The 22,668-nt window shown below is 44.4% G+C and overlaps 1 protein-coding gene across 1 annotated transcript; it reads left to right on the forward strand.

Moving 5' to 3' along the window:
- Positions 1 to 7,723: 7,723 nt before the first annotated feature.
- On the forward strand, positions 7,724 to 8,659 carry LOC118596668 (olfactory receptor 8S1-like). Its single transcript, XM_036207529.1, has one exon. The coding sequence runs from the start codon at positions 7,724 to 7,726 to the stop codon at positions 8,657 to 8,659; it is 936 nt and encodes a 311-aa protein (XP_036063422.1).
- Positions 8,660 to 22,668: the final 14,009 nt, after the last annotated feature.

The raw sequence follows: 22,668 nt of genomic DNA on the forward strand, positions 1-22,668 counted from the left end.
TTTTATAGAACCCAGAACCACCACCCACTGTGGACTGGGCCCTCGTCCATCCATCACTGATTTTTAAAATGCCCTGTGGCCGTATCTTATGGAGGCATTTCTCAGTTGAGGTTTCCCTCCTTGCGGATAGCTGGCTTGTGTATCAAGCTGACATAAGATCAGCCAGCACAACTGACCCCTGGTCAACCTGACACTCAAGCCCATCACTATTAAGCCATAACCCTTCCTTTCTTATTCATCCCTAAGATGTCACATTAAAAACATAAATAACGGGGCTGGAGAGATGGCTTAGCAGTAAAAAGCACTGGCTGTTCTTCCAGAGGACCAAGTTCAGTTCCCAGGACCAAGGATCTGACACCTCACGCAAACATGCATGTAGGCAAAACACCAGGGAGCATAAGATAAAAATAATAAATTTATTTAAAAAACATAAATAACTTTAAAAGTCCCACAGTCTTCACAAACCCAAACACACTAAAATTTCCATCTCTTTAAAGTATCCAATCTCTCTAAAAATCCAGTATATCTTCTAAAAGTTCAAAGTCTTTCAACTGTGGGATCCTGTAAAAATCAAAATTAAATTAAATACCTTCTTCAAGAGAGAAGACACAGGGCACAGTCAAAATTTGAACAAAGCAAAACCAGACTCCAACAGTGTTAATAACTCAATGTCCCACTATTCAGAATTCACTCTCCATCTTCTGGTCTCCTACAAGGAACTTGGGTCTCTTCTCCAGCTCTGCCCTCTGCAGCACACACAGCTTGTCTTCTAGGCTCTGACCAGCTCCACTTGCCACTGCTGCTGTTCTTGGTGGCCATCCCATGGTACTGGCATCTCCAAGACACTGGACGGCAGCTGGACTGCACTGTCACCAATAGCCTCTCATAGGCTCTCTTCTTGGTATCAAGCCTCAGCTCCTATGCATGACCCCTTCAGGCCTGGACCTTCAACTTCTAATGAGGCTGCACCTTCACCAATGGCCTCTCACAGTGCCAAGCCTCAGCTGCTCTCCATGACCCCCTCATACCTTCAAAACCAGTACCACCTGGGTGACTCGTACACATTACCAAGTCCAGCTGCCAGCATGAGGTACAACCTTGGCCACCTCTGCAACACAGCTTCTCTGTGCTCTCAGGAAACACTTCCCAGGAGATTTCATCTCAGCGATGCTGGTCTCTTTTTAATCACCGCTAATTTCTTAGTTCCAGCTGGCCAGCATCAAGTATCCCAGGAAAGCAAAGTTTTGCTTTAGTGGTGCTTTGGGGTCGGGGGTGAGACAGGGTTTCTCTGTGTAGCTTTGGCGCCTTTCCTGGAACTCACTCTGTAGCCCAGGCTGGCCTCTAACTCACAGAGATCCGCCTGGATTAAAGGCATGGGCCACCACCACCCAGCACATTAGTAGTTCTTGTATCTTGTTAATCACAGCTGATTCTTCAGCCCCAGCTAACCAGAACCACGGGATATGAATTCAAAGTAGCAAATGGCCCTGACAGAGTCTTTAATCTTCCCTCTGAAACTTCACAAGCCAGGCCTCCATCTTCTGCCCTGCTCCCAACACTCTTACCTTCCAAGTTACCACAGAACAGCCCACAGGACTCTCAACACTCAATGGCTCTTCTAGCCCAAAGTTCCAAAGTCCTTCCACAATCCTCCCCAAACATAGTCAAGTCTGTCACACAATACCCCACTATGCTGGTACCAACTTGTCTTAGTTAGGGTTTCTATTGCTATGACCAAAAAGCAAGTTGGGGAAGAAAGGGTTTATTTGGCTTACACTTCCACAGCACTGTTCATTATTGAAGGAAGTCAGGGCAGGAACTCAAACAGGGCAGGATCCTGGAGGCAGGAGCTGATGCAGAGGCCATGGAGGGTGCTGCTTACTGGCTTGCTCCCCATGGCTTGTTCAGCACCAGGAGCCCAGGGATTGTATCACCCACAGTGGGGTGGAGCCTCCCCTGTAGTGGGTAGCCATCCCAGCCTTGGCCTGGAAGTTCCAACCCCCATTGAGGCTTCGGTAATGGTCATGCCCACAAGGCAGGGCTGAGGGAGGAAGGTGAAGACCCAGGATGGAAAGGAGAGGTGTCTCTTGTCTCTGGGACCCTGGACGCTGGAGTTCTCCAGAGAACACTGCCAGACTGTGCCATACCTTTGCCAGACGCTGTTAACTATCCCTTCATTTGTAAGTTACCTAACAAAATAAACCTCCCTTTTAACTATGTGGAGTGGCCTTAATAATTTCAGCAATACTCCCCATTGATCACTAATTAATAAAAAGCCCTACATCCTGATCTTATGGAAGCATTTTCTCAGTTGAAGTTCCCTGCTCTCTGATAACTCAAGTTTGTGTGTCAAATTGATATAAGACTAGCCAGCAAGTCAGTCAAAAGCAGTGTGCTGCAAACACAGCCACAATTACTCCACATGGGGCTTTAGTACATGCTTGCTTCCTAGAATGGAGGTTTTTCTTTTCTAACAAGGCAACAGCTTCTCAGGAATCAGTCGATCTGGATTGAACTTCCCTCAAAGGACAGTGTTTGATGATAATGCTGGGGCCAGGGTTGTAGTTCAATGGTAAAGGGTTTGCCTGGCACTTGTGGGTCTGTGAATTGGATGTCAATGACACAATAAATAAGTTAATAAATAAAAAACAAATAAATAAAGCCTATTTCTACCTAAGAAAGCATAGCCTGGTTTTAGGATGACAACTCGTTCATTCTGGAATCCTTTGTCTCTCACCGTGCCTGGTCCTCACCTCTCACTGAAGAAATGATGGGGAAATGAATGTTTTATGGATTTCTGCATCACTTCATCCAAGTCAGAATAATGCAGTCAGCTTCTTATTTATATATTAACTCCATTGAAATACTGCTGAATCTTCCCTGATCAAACAATAAATTGTTCACTTTAGATGTCTTTTAACCCAAGTATGTTTTTATACCAGAATTAGTTCGGCTTTGGAAAATATATTATATGTGGGGCTGGAGAGATGGCTTGGTGGTTAAGAGCACCAGCTGCTCTTCCCAAGAACTTGGGTTCAATTCCCAGCACCCACACTCAAAACCATCTATAGCCTAAGGTCCAACACCGTCTTCTGGCCTCCCTGGGCACCAAGCATGGAATTCAGGAACAGACCAATGTGCAGGAAAAACACCCAAACCCATTAAGTAAAAATTAAAAATGAATTCAAGATTTAAAAATATGAATCCTGTGAGGGTTTTTAAAAATACATCATATACTTGAAATGAAATTCAAGGCTGAATGATTTTTTTTGGAGGGCAGAAAAATAAAGAAAACTTAGGGCTAAGGTTCAGTTGGTACACTGCTTGCCTGACATTCAACAAAGTCCCGGACACTATTTCGTGTACCACATGGTGGCACATGCCTGTAATCCCAGTACTCGAGAGTTTGATGCAATGGGGTAAGAAGTTCCAGGTCATCCTCAGCTATGTGTGAGTTCAAGGCCATCCTGGGATCCCTGAGACTCTAACTCAAAAATAAATAAGTAAGTAATGAAAACACAATGTGCACTAGAAAATGGCATGGGGTCTGTAATGTGTCAAGCTCTTCTCCCTTGACAGCGACCAGCAGGCACTCTCAGCCTATGATGCCATGAAAAAAAAAAAAAAAAAAAAAAAAAAAAAGCCTGTTCTCCAACTGAACCTTTTTCCTTAAGTCCTCTCCCTCTCTTTCTCCACCACCCGTGTCTACTGAGAGTTGACTTCTAGGCTTCAACTAATTGCCTTGCATCATAGGTTCAGATATTGCCCTGCAGGCTGTTCTCTGAGTCTCCACCCTCAACTTCTCAGCTTCTACTGGAAGCCGAGCTTGGCTTCGGGCTGGTACTTCAGGGAACCTGGCTCTGGCCCAGTTTCCCTTGGCTACCTGCTTAAGCACAGAGAGCCTTCTCATTGGTTCTGTTAGGGGAATCTTGTTCCTTAAATAGTACTTCTCCAAGAATATTCCAAGTCACAGAAGAAATAAATGAAGTTGGATACTGCACCTGGCGCTGCTGAAGACAATTTAAAAGCAAGGCATGCATATTGTTCAAACATAAGCTTGGCAGGAAATGCCCTCATCTCTCCCTCTGGGGGCCTGCGCTACAGAATGGCACTCCAACTTGAGGTCCTCAGAATAACTGTGGTTAGGTGAGGTAGCCACAGTTCCCACATTTATATTATCATAACATCTTGTGCTCATTGATATCAAAGAGAAATGTCTTTTGTGCAGAATCAGACTCCTAAAGTTGGGATTACCTCATATGAAGATGGTTTTTTTTTTCCTGTGAAATGTCTGTCATGATGAGAAATACAGAACGCACACAGCTACTTCCTCCAGGAAAAGCCAGGAGAATGGTAGGTGGCTGTCTCTGATCCTGCTGGGCCCTCATGTTTTGTGCTTTAATTCTGCTGCTGACTGCTCCCCTTCTCTGCACGCCTGATTGGCTCTGTCCATCCTGGTCCTCTGAGCCACTTCATCCCTAAGCAAGAGACAGGCACCTCCTAACCCCTGACAGACCATCTCCTCCTTACAGGACCCAAATGTCCCTGTGTTTCCAAAAGGTCTATTTGTAGCTGCTGCCTTAAATACCTTCTCAGAAAAGTCATTACTCACTCCCTGACTGCCACTGAGGACAGCAAGGCCTTAAAGACTAAGCATAAACCCATTTACACCAAAGGAGTACAGACCCCTAGAACGCAGTAGATGTATAGAAATAGATGTTGGTCTGTTGGGGCTGCCTGTTTCCCAGCTTGCCTGGTCTCCAGTGAGGGGAACTGCACTAAAGCTTCGCTGTCATTGAAACCATCCTCAAATCTGCTCACCACAGGCACAAGTGTGAGCGTGTGCAGAAGTGGTTGTGTGCCAGCCCTCCTGCCCACCTCCATGCTGAGTCCCCGAGCGTCTACAGCCTGAACGGCAGTCTTCAGCCCCCAGGACCCTCCCATCACCTTCCCATAGCTCACCTTCTACACACACCCCTCACTCCTTTAGTCCAATAATGTCTTCAAGCAACTAGTGTCCCACATCCTTATAATAACTTGTAATGGGAGACATAGGCTCTGTCTTCTCATGCAAAATGTGCATTGAGAGACAGATCTGAAGAAAGAAGAAAAAAAAAAACAGGATTTGAAACTTCCCCTGAGACACAAGGGAGGGCAGCTCTGAGGTAGCTGAGCAGAGTCAGGTAAAGTAGAGGGCTGGATCAGATGGGCTGACCCCCATGGAAACATGTCCTCCAGAGGACCCAGTGTCCTTCTCACCAGAGCCTGCAGCTGCTGTCCTGCCCTGAGACCCCTTTAAAAAAGAAACAGAATAGAAGAGATTTTCAGGATATTTTTATGTAAACACACCTTGAAATATCTGACTCCTTACAGAAAATGTCTCCCACTTGACTAGCGTACATGGCTTTCAAAGCATTTGCTTTCAACGGTGTTTACTATTTCATCTGTGCAGAATCCTCAAAAGTAACTTCCCCAGCTGCCTGTGTTTCCTCATCGTTGTCCCTGGCCTCCCAGCACACAAAGGTAGGTGTTTGTCCGGCATCAGGTGGCCTAGACTTGGATCTAAGATGGGCCGAAGCTCAGGTTGGTAGATTTGTTAATAAATCAGAATTTACAATTCTCTTAATGGTTTATCACCTGTCTAAACATTCCTGGCGAGGATAGAAGGGTTGGAATCACAGCTGCCTGAATAAGCAAGGTGAAAAGTTTTCTATAAAAGCAGAAGCCTGCCATAGAAGCTGATTACAGAAACCAAACAGAAGCAGAATATTGGTAAATTAGATTGTGAGGGACAAGTGAACAGGATCTTTACCCAGGATGGCGACATCCTCACACAGCCCATAATCAGGTTTCAATTATTTTTAGTATCACCATTACCATAAGCATTGTACTCTTGGCCCTCTTAGACATAGCGTTTATGTAAGTAAACTAAAATAATAATAATAGTAGTAGTAGTGTGATAGCAGATGATAAAAGAATAATACAGAGACAAGGAGAACACTGCAAACATTCTTCTGAACTAATGCAACATTGTTTGCAGCCTCTCCAAAACTGAGGGCCTCAGAGGATGCTGCAGGATTCACTCTGCTGATGAAAGCTTCCTTGAAATTCAGCAACAGTCTCCTCAGACTAGATCCGCAATCCTTCTGCCAGGAACTAATGCTGTTGAGGGATTAGAGGATGAGATTACAGCTGAAGTAGTCCAAGGCTCTTGTCCAAAGCAAGCCACAGAGTGTGGGCATCCAGGCCAGTGTGGGAGGTGTGGCCTGGAACCCCCAGGAAAGGGGTGTGGCGGTGCCCAGAGAAAGAGATACTTTAAGACAGTTGTTACAGAAGGTGGAAGGAAACTGCAATGCATGTTTGACCTGAGGGAAGAAACAGAACTCAGACCATGACTAAAGCAAGACAAAGTGTGGGCTGAAGAAGAAGTCACCAAGACAGGCTATTTTTATGTAGTCTTTGGGGAGACATTGGAGAGCTCATGGAAGTTTAGATTCCTAAAATTAAAAGGAGGCTGTATTTAAAGTGTTAGAAAACACAACCAGTGACAGAGAAAGAAGCAAATCTTCTTTTATGTCAAAAATCAGTAAAATGGCTGCAAGATGAAAGGATGGATATCAAAGTCAGACACTGTAACTCTTCACTGCGAGCCCAGCGAGGCAGAGTCCGCAGTCCAAGGAAAGCGGGTCATTATTTTTTTTTCACATGTTGCCAAGCTGACATTACAACATCTCCCTGGGTACCAAAGTTCTCACGGCAAAGTAGGAACAAAACTGTGTCCTAGGGAAGCGGGTTTCCCGCCTCCCTCACAGGTTTTCCTTAAAAGCAGCTGAGAGAGAGGCTGAGAAATGTTCTATGTACAGCTCTACTGAGGTGTGCTGTCCGTGAGGTCACTGTGACTTCCTCGCATGCCAGCTGCTTTTGCTTTTATGGGTCCCCATTCCCATAAAAATAATTTATATTTTATTACAGTGTCATAAAGATAACTAAAATTAGTCTTGTTGTATCCATTGTTTCCTTTTTTTTTTTTCTTTTTTGAGGTAACATTTCATTTTGTACCTGAGATTAGCCTAGTAATACATACATAGCCCAAGGCATGGAACTCATAGCCATCCTCCTGCCTTAGCTTCTAAAGTGCTGAGATCGTGAGTCTTCACCACTGCAACCAGCTACTTCTAATCTTATAGAAATTATTTTCACCTGCCACTGAAAGGTCATGACCCCAGGCACTGTGTCAGAGTCGGCCCTATTGGAGTCAGCCCTGGTCAGGAGCCATTGAATTAATTTGAACCAAAAACAAGAGAGAGAGAGAGAGAGAGAGAGAGAGAGAGAGAGAGAGAGAGAGAGACAGGGAGGGAGAGAGGGAGGGAGGGAGATTAGACGCCACAAACCTGTGCTATACATTTTCAAATTTCTGGACTGAGTGCAGGAAAAACCAAGACTAAAATGGTGGACCCAGAGATACTCACTCTCCCTGCAAATGCCAGTCAGAAATGGAGAGAATTCTCTTGAAGCCTGTGAACCCTGAACTGCCGACAACAACGACAAAACAGGGTTTGAAACTTCCCCGGAGACACAAGGGAGGGCAGCTCTGAGGGAGCTGAGCAGAGTCCAGGCAAAGTGGAGGGATGGACTACATGGGATGAACCCCCCAAAGGACATGGTCACAACCGTCAGAGATGTAACCTCTTTCCGCTTTATTCCAAGGAAGAACCATCCACAAATGGCCTGGAGGAACCACAGCGCCATCACAGAGTTCCTTCTCACGGGGCTCTCTGACGACCCCCTGATCGAGGCTCTGCTTTTCGTGCTTTTCCTGGGGATTTACCTCCTCACCATGACGGGGAACCTGACGATGCTGCTGGTGATCGTGGCTGACTCCCACCTCCACACGCCCATGTACTTCTTCTTAAGCAACCTGTCCTTCCTGGACCTCTGCTTCTCGTCGGTCACGGTACCGAAGCTGCTGAAGGACCTCCTGTCTGAGAAGAAGACCATCTCAGTCGAGGGCTGCCTGGCTCAGGTCTTCTTCGTGTTCATCACTGCGGGGACAGAAGCCTTTCTTCTCTCAATGATGGCCTACGACCGCTATGCAGCCATCTGCCACCCGCTGCTCTACGGCCAGATAATGAGCAATGAACTCTGCCTGAAGCTGGTTCTGCTCTCCTGGGGCCTGGCCTCTCTCAGCTCGGTGGTCATTGTGCTCTTGGCTGTGAACCTGGACTTCTGTGAGGCCTACATCATACAGCACTATATGTGTGAGCTGCCCTCTCTCTTTCCTCTGTCTTGCTCTGATATCTCCATCCACGTTGACATCTTGATCTGCTCCATCTTGCTGCACGGGCTGGGAACCTTCCTCCCGGTCTTCCTCTCTTATGCACGCATCGTCTCCACCATCCTGAGCATGAAATCCACCACAGGCCGGAGCAAGGCATTTAACACTTGCTCTTCCCACCTTGTGGCCGTGGTCCTGTTTTTTGGGTCAGGTTTGGTGCGTTATCTCGTGCCCACCTCCGGGTCCGCCCTGGATTTGCTCTCCTCCTTGCAGTACAGTGCAGTGACCCCCATGCTGAATCCCCTCATCTACAGCATGAAAAACAAGGAGGTGAAGGCAGCTGTGAGAAGGACCTTGGGGAAATGCCTGCATTGCCTGGAGTGACCGCTCAGAGTGGCAGGAAAAGATTCTGTGTTGCCAAGAACTGGAACTTCAGGCAGCGTTTTAGACCACTGACTTAAAGGGCGCCTCTGGCAATGCTAACAATGAAAAAGTATGTAAAACTATATATAGTTAGGTAAAGTTTATATCTAAAACATATGGCCCAGCTTGGCTTGTCTTAGCCCTGTAATATTTCTACCACAATGTTCTTCCTGAGTTACCTAGTTAAGAGTTATAACCCCTGAACTGGTATCTTATTTTTTTAATATTTCTATTAATTCTTTAGGAAGTTCATAAAATGTTTTCTGATCATGTCCACCCCGCACTCTTCCTCCTAACTTCTTCAATATCCACATACCCACCTTCGCATCCCATCCCCAACTCCATCTCTTCTTTTTTAACTTAATATAAATTCAGTATGAAATTCTTTAAAAATTTATTCCCATCCCTCCTCTCCCCCTTCTAACTCCTCCCATGTCGCCCAGCTAAAATTCATGGCCTTGTCTTCTGTAGTTACGTGTGTGTGTGTGTGTGTGTGTGTGTGTGTGTGTGTGTGTGTGTGTGATTTAAAACCTACTGAGTCCGTTTAGTGTTGCTGGTGTGTACATGTGTTTAGCGATGACCACTTATCTCTGTAGAAAACTGATTCTCCCTTCTCAGCAGCCATTGATCTGCCTATAGCTCTTCATCTAAAGGGAGAACCTTGTGGAATTCGCCCCATACACATTAGCATGCTAACAGGTCCCTGCAAGTCTTCTTTAGGCGGCCCTGTGTTGAGATCTCATGAGTGCATCATCTGTACCATGTCTAGAAGACCCTAGTTCACGGCAGGCCTGCCTCCTCCGCTGCCTCCTCTGGCTCTCATCTTTTCTCTCCCTCTTCCGTGATGTCCCCTGAACCTCAGATGTAGGGGTTGCATTGTAGATGTGTTATTTGGGGGTTGGACACACCTAAAGGTATTATCTGCATTCCGACTAGTTTGGATTGTTGTGATCTGCTTGGCTTAAGGACTGATCTAGCTTGGGTAAGGAGGGAATGTAAAACCAAAGACACAGAAACACTGTGCTTGCCAGTTTTATATCAGCTTGACACAAGATAGAGTTATCTGAAAGGAGGGAACCTCAACTGAGAAAATAATTCCAAGATCTGGCTGTAGGGCACTTTCTTAATTACTGTCTTATGGAGGACGGCCCAGCCCATTGTGGGTGGTACCATTCCTGGGCTGCTGGTCCTGGGTTCTATAAGAAAGTAGACTGAGCAAGCAAACCATGAAGAGCAAGCCAGTAAGCAGCACCTCACCATGGCCTCTGCATCAGCTCCTGCCTCCAGGTTCCTGCTGTGTTTGAGTTCCTGCCCTGACTTCCTTCAGTGATGGACTGTTACCCGGAAGTGTAAGCTGAAACAAACCCTTTCCTCTCCAAGTTTGTTTGGTTATGGTGCTTTATCACAGCAATAGCAACCCTAACTAGGAACAGAAAATGGTACCAAGACCATGGGGCATTGCTGTGACAGACCTGACCATCTTGTTTGGGGGAGGATTGTGGAAGGACTTTGGAACTTTGGGTAAGAAAAGCCACTGAGTGTTGAGAGCTCTGTGGGCTATTCTAGAGCAGTCTGGAAGATAGGAGTGTCAGGAGCAGTGCGGAGGGTAGAAGGCCTGGTTTATGACATTCCAGAGGGAAGTGCAGACTCCAACAGGCCTTCTGTGTGAAGAATCTGTGGTGTCTGGTCAGCTGGGGCTGAAGTCTCAGCTGGGATTAACAAGAGACCAGCGTCTTTGAGGTGAAATCCTCTGGGAGGTGGTTCTTCATGGTCAGCACACAGAAGCTGTGTTCCAGGTGCAGGCAAGGTTGTACCTCATGCTGGCAGCTGAACTTGGTAGTGTAAGAGTCACCCAGGTGATACTGGTTCTGAAGGCATGAGGGGGTCATGGAGAGCAGCTGAGGCTTACCACTGGAAGGAACCAGGAGAGGCCACTGGTGAAGGTGCAGGCTCAGGATTAGTTGAAGCCCCACAACTGAAAGAGTCATGAAGAGAAGTTGAGGCTTGGCATCATGAAAAGAGCCCAGAAGTGGCTATTGGTGAAAGCGCACCCCAGTTCCATTAGGAGATCCCAGCATTTTGGAGATGCCAGTACAATGGGATGACCACTAAGAACAGCAGCAGCAGTGGAGTGGAGCCAGCTGGAGCCTAGAAGACAAGCTGTGTGTGCTGCAGAGGCAGAGCCGAAGAAGTGACCCAGGCTCCTTGGAAGAACCCAGAAGATTATGAGTGGGTGCCAGATAATTAGACATCAAGTTACATGCACTTTTGGAATTTGGTTTGCTTTGTTCAGATTGTGGCTGTGTCCTGGTTCTTCCCTCTTGAAGTAAAAAGTTTTTTTTTTTTTAATTTTACAGGATCATACAGTTGAGAGACTTTAAATTTTAAAATATTTTGGATTTTAAAAAGACTGAATTTTTAAGTTCTTTTTTTTCTTATTAAATTGTTTTATTTATTTTACATATCAACCACAGTTTTCCCTCCCTCTTCTCCACCCATTTCCTCTCCCAACTCCATTCTACGCACCCCAACCCCATCTACTCCTCACAAAGGGGCAGGCCTCCCATGGGAGTCAACAAAGGATGGTATATCAAGTTGAGGCAAGACCCTCCCCAGCTGAATCAAGGCTGAGCGAATGATCCCACCATAGGGAAGAGGTTCCAAAAAGCCAGTTCATGAGCCAGGGACAGATCCTGGTTCCACTGCTAGGGCCCCATAAATAAACCAAGCTACACAACTGTCACCCACGTGGCAGAGGACCTAAATCGGCCCCATGCATGCTCCCTAGCTGTCAGTCTAGCTAGAGTCCTTGAACTCTCATTTCAGGTCAGCTGAATGCTCTGAACTTCTAAGTGTTTGAATTTCTGAAAACTGTGGGACTTGAGTTCAGGCAAAGAGCTTAGTGTGCTAGGAAGTGAGGCCTCCTTCCTCCGGGCCCCCCACGACCTCCAGCCTGTGGGTGGATGAGCCCCTCGATCCCGGAACACTCACAACTGCCCAGACGGAACAGGATGTGACAACCACATGAGGCCATTAGGAAATGCGGCCGAGATATACCCGCCTCTGTAGAGGGCCTTGTATATAGTATGAGAGAGATTTCTCTCTTTGAGAGAGACCTTTGGCTAAATCTGGACATTTAACAGTAGAGACTGCCTACGCAGTGTAAAGTAGAGAGAGGAAATCACATGTGTACCCAGTCATCATTAAAAACATGTTGGGGATTTAGCTCAGCGGTAGAGTGCTTGCCTAGCAAGCACAAGGCCCTGGGTTTGTTCCTCAGCTTAAAAAAAAAAAATCATAGGTGTGTCTTCAAGAAGTGGCTTTGAGAGGGGCACTCAGGATGCAGAGGCAGGTGGATCTTTGTGAATTCCAGGCCAGCCTGGGCTACAGAGCAAGATGGGGGGGGGGGGCAGTGGCTTTTAAATGGAATTGTTTAGGCGACTCTAGAAAGACCCCAGGGGTGATACTTGTCCTTGTGTGTTCAATAGTTAGAGGACCCAGCCAGAGGAAGAAGAGGTCCAGAGCCAGACTGGTCACGTAAAGAAGATGTCTTTTTTAATGTTCTAACTATTATATTGTTCATGCATTTTATTCATTTCAAGCCCCACCCCGAGTGTGTGTGTGTGTGTGTGTGTGTGTGTGTCTGTGTGTCTGTGTGTCTGTGTGTGTGTTTGAAATGCCAAGTATTTTTTGGAAATATCTTTCTACCTGCTCTAAAGTGCCTGATGTGTTTTATAAGTAGTAGTAAAAACAACACATTATGTAAATACGGTTTTTTCTAGGTTCATTTGAAAGATTGCATGGGGAGGAATAGCCACACCCCTACTAAGCTGACCACATTGTGTTTCAGCCCTGGTCCCTGGGAGAAGGACATGCAGAGCTCAAGCTATTGTGCTCCATGGATGGAAAAGAAACCACTGCCCCATGATGTTTGGCTTTGCTGTGTACATAATACATGTAAAGGACACAGGACCCTCACTTACACCATCTAATCGCTCTAGATGTTAAGAGGTTGCCAGAGTAGAACAATAATGCATTTTGTACTTTTGTGTTAAAATTTTACTTTTCCATGTTAAAAAATTTAATTATTACTCTTGTTACATGTGTGCCATTTACCGAACTGCTGTGTACATAGTAGACATCTGGTCTATCTAGATGTTTTGAAGTGCCCAACATATGTTAAATGTAGAGGTAGTAAAATGTCACTTTGTAAATATCTTTTTGCGAAATCTCACGAAATGCTGTCTTTGGGGAGTAGAATTTGAACCGCTCTGTGAGCAGGACTGTCTGGACTTGCTCACTGGTTTGGAAAGAAAATGCAGGGAGGCAGTGCGGTCATGGGCTACTGTGTTTATCTGGGACCTTTTCAGACGCCACTTCTATTATTTACATTTTGTTTTGCCGGGTGTACACTGTATATAATGGACAAATCTGTCTGAAATCTTCAGCTTCTAGTCTCTAGATGTTAGAGAGGTTGCCAATCTATGACAAAGTAGTAAAATTAGCACATTGTGTACACTGTTCAAACTTATAGGACAGATAGCTCTGTGAATGATTTGGGGATATGAATTTGTGCAGCTGTTTCTAAGCGTTCCATAGGCCTGTGTCTAGTATGACAGAGAGATGGGAAAAGAGAGTGGGTTGAACCCAGATGGTTATATGGAGAAGACACCTCAGATAATAACCATTGCTTTGCATACAGTTTTATTTATCAGTGCAGCATGAATAGCAGAAAAGTTCTTACATGGAATACCTAGTCTTTCTAGATATTTTTAAAGCACTTGATATGTTTCAAAGTAGAAGTAGTAGCATAATATTTTGTGTAAATAGTTTTGAAAAACTGGAGAGAGACTATGTTTGGAAACAGAATTGTTAACCCACCTCTGAGAACAGTGCACCAGCTGTACTTGCTCAGTGGATTGAGGAGGCGGGAGAGAAAAAAAACTGCAAAAAGTTTAGTGTGCTAGACATTTTTAGTTTGCCCATCACCCCATATGTTAGACACATCTCATTTAACACTGCTGTTCTATATGTAGTGTCCACACTGGACAAAGGAGTCCGCGTTTTATGATCTCTAGTTCCTAGGTGTTGAAGAGGTTGCCAACGGATGGCAAATGTAGAGTGAGTGAACTAACACACTCTGGATTCTCTGCGTTAAACTTCATAGCAAGGTTGTCTGCTGAGAGAGTTATGAAAGTGTCATCCAAGTGAAAGTGCCCGTGTCACATGATCAGGGGAGAGGCTAGAGGAAAAGAAGGTCGGAGACCAGAATACTCTCAGCAGAGGACACTTTGAGATCTAACCATTGTTATGTTGTGTGTGGTTTCAACACTACTGTGCATATAGGGGACAAATTTATGTCATAATCTGAAACATCTAGTCCTTCTGGGTGTTCGGAAGTGCCCAAAGTATGTTAAAGTAGACGTCGTAAATAATACATGTTGTGGATTCTCCTGTTTAAACTCATGGTGACATGCTGTCTTTGGAAATGGAATGACCAAATCAGTTCTGAGCAACACAGACTTGTGCTGGTTTGGGAGGGAGGAACAAAGAAAGCATATGACGGGCCTAATGTTATTGAATAATACTTCAAGATGTGTTATGTTGGTTTATGCTGTGGAACATTTGTTTAAAGATGCAAAGATGTGTTGCATTCTTTTATATTGCATTTGTTTAACTCTGTGAAGCTGTGTTGATGTGCCTGTCTAAAACACCTGATGGTCTAATAAAGAGCTGAACGGCCAATAGCAAGGCAGGAGAGGAAAGGTGCGGGTGGCAGGCAGAGAACATAAATAGAGGAAAGCTGTGAGAGGGAAAAGGAAATAGCAAGAGAATAAAGGGAGGAAGATGCTAGGGGCCAGCCACCCAGCCATCATGGAGTAAGAGTGAAAGAAGGTATTTTGGTCTAATAATAAAAACCCAGAGTCAGATATCGAGGGTGGAAGCTGAAAGATCAGAGAAGCAGAGCAGCCAGCCACTAGAAAGACTTTTTTTACCTCTAGGAATCCTCAGACTGAAAGGACAGAGTCTCCACCCCTGCTTATCACTTTCTGTTTCCTCCTCCCAAGTCCTGGGATCAAAGGCATGAGATCCCAAGTGCTGGGATCAAAGGTGTGTGCCACCACTGCCTGGCCTCTAGTGGCTAGCTCCACACTCTGATCTCCAGGCAAGCTTTACTTGTTAGAGCACAAACAAAATATCACCACAGAAAAAGCCCAGAGGCAAAAGGTAGATGGGATAATTAAAAGTTAAGAAAAGCTGACAAGAAACAAGCCAAGCTATTTTTCATAAGAAGTCTCCATGCACTTTATTTGGGAGCTGGGTGGCAGGCCCCCCAAAAGAGCAAAGAGCAAAAACAACAGCAGTCTAATACTAATGTACGTCTTGGTAATACAAGATTAGCTACTGTCCCTCTTATCTGTGTGGTCTTATTTTGCAATATGTCATGTATACAGAAGACAGACAAGTCGAAACATGCAGTACCTAGTCTCCCTAGATGGTAAAGAATCTGCCAGTGTGTGACAAAGTAGAGTTAGTGAAAAGACATGGTTTAAAGTTGTGTTAAAATTTGTAAGAATAAAAAACTCTTAAAACCACTTAGGAAGTGAAATTGTTAATGTCCCCCACACAACATGACAGGTATATAAACCTGACTCCCGGGTTAAGAGAGACGGGAGAGGTTCTAGAGTGGAATGTTGCTATTTGTAAGTCGGCTAGGTTTGTGCAGTTTCTTCACTGCACTGTGCATATGCCGGGGAAACTGGAGTGCTACAGAAAACATCTTGTCTTTAGACTTTTAAGTGCATAATAGACTTGCTGTGGTAGTGCATGCCTTTAATCCTAGGCTGAGGCAGGTGGACTTTGTGAGATCCAGGCCAGCCAGGGCTACACAGACTTTGTCTCAAAACAGTAAGAAAGTGTGCATAATGGACTGGTAGGGTGGCTCAGCAGATAAAGGCGCTTGCCACCCAACTGGTGACCTGAGTTTGATCTCCAGGATCCACACGATAAAAGGAGGAAATTGACTCAACAACTGTCTTTTAGCCTCCAGACAGGCACAGTGGCATGCATGTGCCCACATGCATACACTAATTATAAATGTAAGAAATGCACAACATGGTAAAGACAGAGGGTTACCAACACCTTTTAAGCATTGTTATTTCATCAGAATGGTTATCCTGGGGGAATGGGTTGTTCAACTGGGTCTTTGAGCAGACGCTGTTACCAGTGGTGGAGGTGGCTAGGGGAGTAGAGTGTGGAGTAAAGTCCTATGTCTGGTGGTTGGCTCCCGGTTGTCAAGCCATTGTTGCGGTGTGCATTTCAGTTAGTGTTGCCAAGTACACAAGGATAAGTTCCAGTGCCCAGTGGATGTTAGATGTAGCAAAATAATCACTCTAAGTCTCCTGCTAGTCTTTTGGAAGGGCTGCCTTTGGGGGTGACCTTTGTAATGCTCTCACTAGAATCATCCCAAACTGGAGCTGTGCAGAGAAGAGCATGGATGAGGGAAGAGCTCCTTGCTAGGACCACCACATCTGGAAGACAGTTACAACTATACCCAGGGATCCATATGTGTATTTCTGGGAAGGTACTTGTGTTTCTTGTGCACAAAATTCATTCCACAACATCTGAGCTTCATAAATGTCCTAAACAACAGCATATGGTTAAAAGGACAGCTTGACAGAAAAGGTTCCTCTTGAGCATAGACTTGCTCAACCAAGTCTGGACAGTGTGAGTTAATTCATGTTGCTATGCTGGCTGTGGTGGGGCAGAGGGAGGCTCACAGGGTGATTGACATCCTGAGAATCCCTGCCATGGGTGCACCTTCAGCTACTCCATTGGAACACATTGAGCAGGAACACGCCTTGTTCCTCATATTTTAGTATAGAGATCTGATGATAAACTTAGGACTGCTGTACTTCCTGTGGCCTGTGACTTTCTGTTTCCTGGTAAGCTGAGCACTGAGGAATGCAGAATTTTAATTCTGACTTTGCCAGTCCTTCTATCTAGGGGCATGCTGCCATTTTTGTCTTCTATGAAATTTTTGTTGCCAAGGAAGACAGGATTACAGTTTTTGTCTAACAGATTGAGAGGGTGTGGTGTACTCCTGGTTATCAAAATACTCATGTAATGGGGTTTTTTACTTGGTGAATATTCGCAATGTGGGGGAAAGCATGGTACATTCCCTCCCTACTTGTGTGTACACTTGCAGCGTCTAGAAGAACACATCAAGCTGAGCTGCTTTGTGCCTGGGGGGCTGTTCTTGGCTTCTTGTGTTTCCTGTAATGCACATACTACAAATAAATAAGTTTCTTTTAAAAGCTTTAAAAAAAAGACTGTGGGACGTTTAAAATTTGGAATGTTTATATTATAATGTTTACGTTAATGTATAATATTGGGAAATAACATTGAAAAAAGGGTTATAGATTAACAGTGACATGTTTGTGTGTCAAGCTAAGGGGCAATTGTGCTGCCTAGTTTTATGTCGACTTGACACAAACTGGGGTTATCTGAGAGGAGGGAACCTCAGTTGAGAAAATGCCTCCATTAGGTACAGTTGTAGGGCATTTTTCTAATTAGTGATTGATGAGGAGGGCCCAGCCCATTGTGGATGGTGCCATCCTTGGGCTGGTGGTCCAAAGCAGGCTGAGCAAGCCATGAGGAGCAAGCCAGTCAGCAATACCCGCTCCATGGCCTCTGCATCAGCTGATGCCCCCAGGTTCCTGCCCTGACTTCCCTCAGTGATGGACTGTTATCTGGAAGTATAACCTGAAATAAACTTTTCTCCCCAAGTTCCTTTGGTCAGGATGTTTTATCACAGTCATGGTAACCCTAAATAGGACACACATATACAGGAAATCTGGGATCACGTGGGCTGGGCACTTGGATGAAGATGCACCAGCAGCAGCTTTGAAACTTAAGGAGTTTGTTTTATACAGCTGAATCAAGGAAGCAGGTTCAGCAATCTCTCTAGGGAGCAGTCTCAGGCTGTAAACAGCCAGGGAGAGGGAGCTATGGTTGATAGTTTCTGTACACATTAGTTTGAGCTAAAAGTCAGTCATTTGTAACATCAATACTTGGACCAGAGGAAGGCTTTCTCTTTTCTCTGAGCCTCACCTGGGGAAGGCTGTGCCATTTCTATGGGTCTGGGGCACTGGAGTCCTTGACATGGCTCTGCCCCTTGACAGTGGATTTCTGCAATTGTCTCTATGTGCTGAAAAATAAGCTTCTTTGAGGAGGGGTGAGAGCCATGTGTATCTGGCATAATGATAAGTATTTAGAAATTATATAGGTTTAGGAAAATAGCAGGTGGAGGCTATCTAAGGTCCATGATCTCTCTAGCCAGAGGTACCACATTCACATACAGTTCCAGCTCAGATCCTCCAAGTCCTCTGTCCAAAGCATGTGGTATCCTCAGGAATAAGGCCTTACCTTCAAGTTCCTGGAGGCAAACAAGGTCAATGGCAATACCCTCCACTGTTTGGAGGGTCTCTTGAACCCCCCACAATAACTAACAACTTGAAGAAGGAAGGTTTCCCATGTTGTCCACTGGGAGGGTTGGCAGACATTCTATGGCTCTTTCGGGAAATATTGTCACCCACATAGCATGATTCCATTTAAACTGTGTGTGTAAATGTTTGTGTGTACACAAATATGTGTATTTTAAATAAGCTTATAAAATAGTGTTTCCCTATGGCTTTTTCAAACATCCTGATTATTATTAATCTCTCCTTCTTTAGTCTCCCTCTATATTACCCTCCCTTAAATTCTTTTAATATTAATGTAGAAACACAAAAGTCCCCAGGTAGCCAAAGAAACCCTGTTGGAAAAAAATAAGGCTTGGGGTATCACCATTCCTGATTTCAACGTATACTATGGAGCCATAGTAATGAAGAAGCATGGTGTGGCACAAAAATAGACCCATATGTAACCCCATACAGGGCAGTCTCCTAGTTTTTCAAAAAGACGCCAAAAAATACATATTACATAGAAGACACCCTCTTCATCAATGCTGAGAGAACTGGGTACCCCTGTGTAGAAGAATGGAGCTAGATCCCCATATCTCACCCTCCACAAGAATAAACTCCAGAGGATAAAGATCTTGGTGTAAGACCTGACACAGGCCTGGGGAGGTAGCTTGGTTGGTAAAGCATGGAGATTTGATTTCAATGCCAGCACCTACATAAAAGGCCTATTGTGACAGTATGAGCTTGTAATCCCAGGGCTGGGACGGCAAAGACAGTGGATCTCCAGGATTCACTGGACAACCAGCCTAACTTACAGCAAGCAAGCCCTGAGTCCTGGTGAGAAAGTCTCTTTCAAAAACCCAAGGTGAATGGTGCCTGAGTAGGAATGACATTTAAGATTGCCTGGGGGGGAAGGGTGGTTATGTGCACATGCATACACACACACACACACACACACACACACACACACACACACACACAAAGGGTCTGAAACATATAGAGGGAAAATATGCTTTAAAACTCTAAGATATAAGCATAGACTTTTTCAGGAGAACTCTAGTCACTCAGGAAATAGGGCCAACCATTGACAAGTAAGACCTCATAAAATAAAAAGGTCTCTGAACAGAAAAGGAAATAATCAGTTGAATAAAGAGTCTACAGTTGGGAGAGAAACTTTGGTAGCTATACATCTGACAGAGAATTAATAACTAGAACATACAAAGAATCCAAAAAACTAAACAAGACCTCAGACAACCCAATCAATAACTAGGCTAATGAAGTAAACAGTTCCAATAGTTTACAAACAGCCAGTAAACATGAAAAAGGTTCAACTTCACTAGCCATCGGGGAAATCAAATCAAAGCTATGTTGAAGGCTGGGTGGTGGTGGTGCACACCTTTAATCCCAGCACTTGGGAGGCAGAGCCAGGAGGATCTCTGTGAGTTAGAAGCCAGCCTGGTCTACAAAGCGAGTTCCAGGAAAGGCGCAAAGCTACACAGAGAAACCCTGTCTCGAGAAAAAAAAAAAAAAAAAAAGAGCTACATTGAGATTCTATTTGATGCCTTTTCTCCCCCAGCAGCCTGCATAGCATCTTCTGGTACTAATGAATGCTAGGGAGGAAGCTTCCAGGTCAGTATAACAGCTTCATTTCTCTAATGCGTGTGGCATAGTGTCTTCAACAATACAGTCTTCCCATTAAGTTCCGGTAGGCAACCAATACTAAAGAGCTGGTGAGGCCCCATCACCAGACTTCTTTGGTCTCCACTCTCTCACCACACATTGGGTCTTTCTGATGGCCAGTTCTCATCCCGAAGCTGTCTAGGGGCTCTAGACTACATTAGCGTAAACTTAGGTAGAGTAGGAAGGGGATTGGCAATGAACCATAAAAGATGTTCCTACCAGGAAAGGCTTGAGGGTTTCAGGAGCACTGTGCTGTGGAGTAGAGTCCCCAGGTGTGGATCCTGCAAACACATGACATGACTACACATGACATGACTACACATGACATGAAAAGACATGCTCACAGGGACAATAGCGGCATGAAAGCTGTGGAGGTGGCTGATCAATTTCTGGATGATTCTAAGGCTCACATCTGTTGTTGCTTGTTTTTCCATTTTGCTCTTTTGGGGCCCCACTACCCAGCTCCCAAACAAATCACACACAGAGGTGTACTTAGAGTTTTCCTGCCTGGCCCACAGTCAGGACAAATCTCTCTCACCCGCCAGACCCATAGATGCTCAGACCCAACCAAGTAAATACACAGAAACTTATATTGCTTACAAACTCTATGGCCGTGGCAGGCTTCTTGTTATCTACTCCTTCTATCTTAAATTAATCCATTTCTATTAATCTATACTTTGCCACGTGGCTTGTGGCTTACCAGTGTGTTTCCATGTTGCTTGTCATGGCGGCAGCTGGCAGTGTCTCTCCCCCCCACAGCCTTTACTTCCCAGCCTCCTCCTCTTCCTTGTCCCGCCTACCCTATCCTTCCTGCCTGGCTACTAGCCAATCAGCACTTTATTTATACAGACTGATATCCACAGCACTTCCCCTTTCCTTTTTTGTTAAAAAAGGAGGGTTAACTTTTACATAGTAAAATTACAGATAACAAAACAATTATCAAGCAAGAATTATAGTTACAATATTAAAGAAGATATCCTACCTATCTTATATTTGTGAGTCTAAAGTTTTATATCTAACTTATCTTGTATCATAACTGAGGAAATTATAACTATCTAGTCTTCAAACACATCAAAGACCTCAGAAGGATATAATATTACCTGAGAACCAGGAGAAGGATGCAAGCAACTTTCGGGAGTCTTGTAGGGTAGACAGAGACAGCTGGCAGCCTGGACAGTCACGTAATGTTCCTTTGTAAAGTTGGGACATCTGTCTTCAGCCCACAGGGCTAGAGTCTCTTGGTCACTTTTTTCAGTGTCCTATAGAATGTCTGGCAGTTTCCTCTGTGAAGCAGGAATCTGAAGGGCCATTTTTGTCAAGCAAAGTTTAGTGGTCACCTTTCTATGGGTCCTGAATGTCCAGTTGATCAAGCAGTCCAGGCAAGAACAGTTTCTTGCACAAATGGCTATTTTTGCCAAGGTGAAGATAAACTCCATATGAAGTGTCTTTAGTGCCCATCCTCCTCTCTGAAGTAAATTGGTGCTGCCAGGAGCAGACATGTCTCACAGTCCAGAAAGTCTAAATTTTAAAAATATTTTAAATGCCATATTTTGTAGACCTTTGAAGTGTTTGAAGATTACCTGTCTATCTGAAATATCTCTGTGTATACCTAGAAGACTTAACTAACATGGTTATGAGTATGATTATCAGAGATGACCAGATATTAATCTATTTTAATTATCCATTTCAATTTTAAATGAGCTGTACAAACATAATACCTTAAACAAGAGTAGAAATATACACACAGTATAACAAAATTAACTTTAAGTTTGTATCAATAGACTAAAATCTATACCAATGTAAAACATTTTAAATGAGTTGTTGCTCTTTAGAAGTAAGTTCATTAATCTACCCTTTCATCCTATCATATCTATATCATATCCCCTTTTTATCTTTAGAAAGAGATTGCATTTATAATCAACCTGCTTTAAATAAAATATTGGTTTTTCTCTATCCCACACCAGAGGGCTCTTCTGATTTGGGACACAAAAATCTCTTAACCTTTTGTTTTAGTAATATGTCTGGGTTTAGAGAAGGAGTGAGCCAATTGCATCCTCAAAGTCAGTTTGATAATTTTGGGAATTTGGGCGTAGTTTTTCTTACTACTTCCTGCTGGAGGGGGCACTATATCTTATGGGGACACAAAGAAAATTTTAGGATTATGGAGTAGTCCGTGAGGGTAAATCCTGAGCCAGTTGCCTTGAAACCATTCTGGATGTTGGATCATCTGGGCCATGGTGTCATCAGAGACCTTTCAGGTGGTCTTGGCTGATCAAACTGATGTGTCTTAATCTGGAACAAATCCACAGCCTCTTGCTTTCTGTGGAAACAAAAGCAGAGACTCTTTTCCAAAGCAACATATCCTTATATCCAAATTTTGAAGTTAAGGTACCTTTAAAATTTATATATTTGTTCAGCTGAATAGCTTTTACAATCAAATCATTTTCTGTAGTTAAAAATCCCAAAGACAACATAAACCAGATTCTCTGTGTAATATCCATCTTTGTGAGACTGAAACGCTGCTGTGGCTGCTGGCTCCGCCCACCTCAGCTTCCCAACATGGCAGTGGTACAGTTTACTGCCAGCTCTGGGTCTGGAGCCATGTGTACCAGCAACTATCAGAAGCAGTTCTATCAAAGTAGTTCATAGCCCAGAAACTTTTTTTTTTAACTAGCTAAGGCTAAATCTACCATGCAGCAGAGTAAAGTGTCGAATGTAGACTCCTCATTTCCGCAACATTGCAGGTCAGACACATACGCCAGGAACCCACCACAGTAGCTCAAACTGGCAGGCTGCCACTAACTTGAGAGAGACAACTAGGAAGCT

Source organism: Onychomys torridus, chromosome 16 (assembly GCF_903995425.1).
Source record: "Onychomys torridus chromosome 16, mOncTor1.1, whole genome shotgun sequence".
In the NCBI taxonomy this organism is placed as follows: Eukaryota; Metazoa; Chordata; class Mammalia; order Rodentia; family Cricetidae; genus Onychomys; species Onychomys torridus.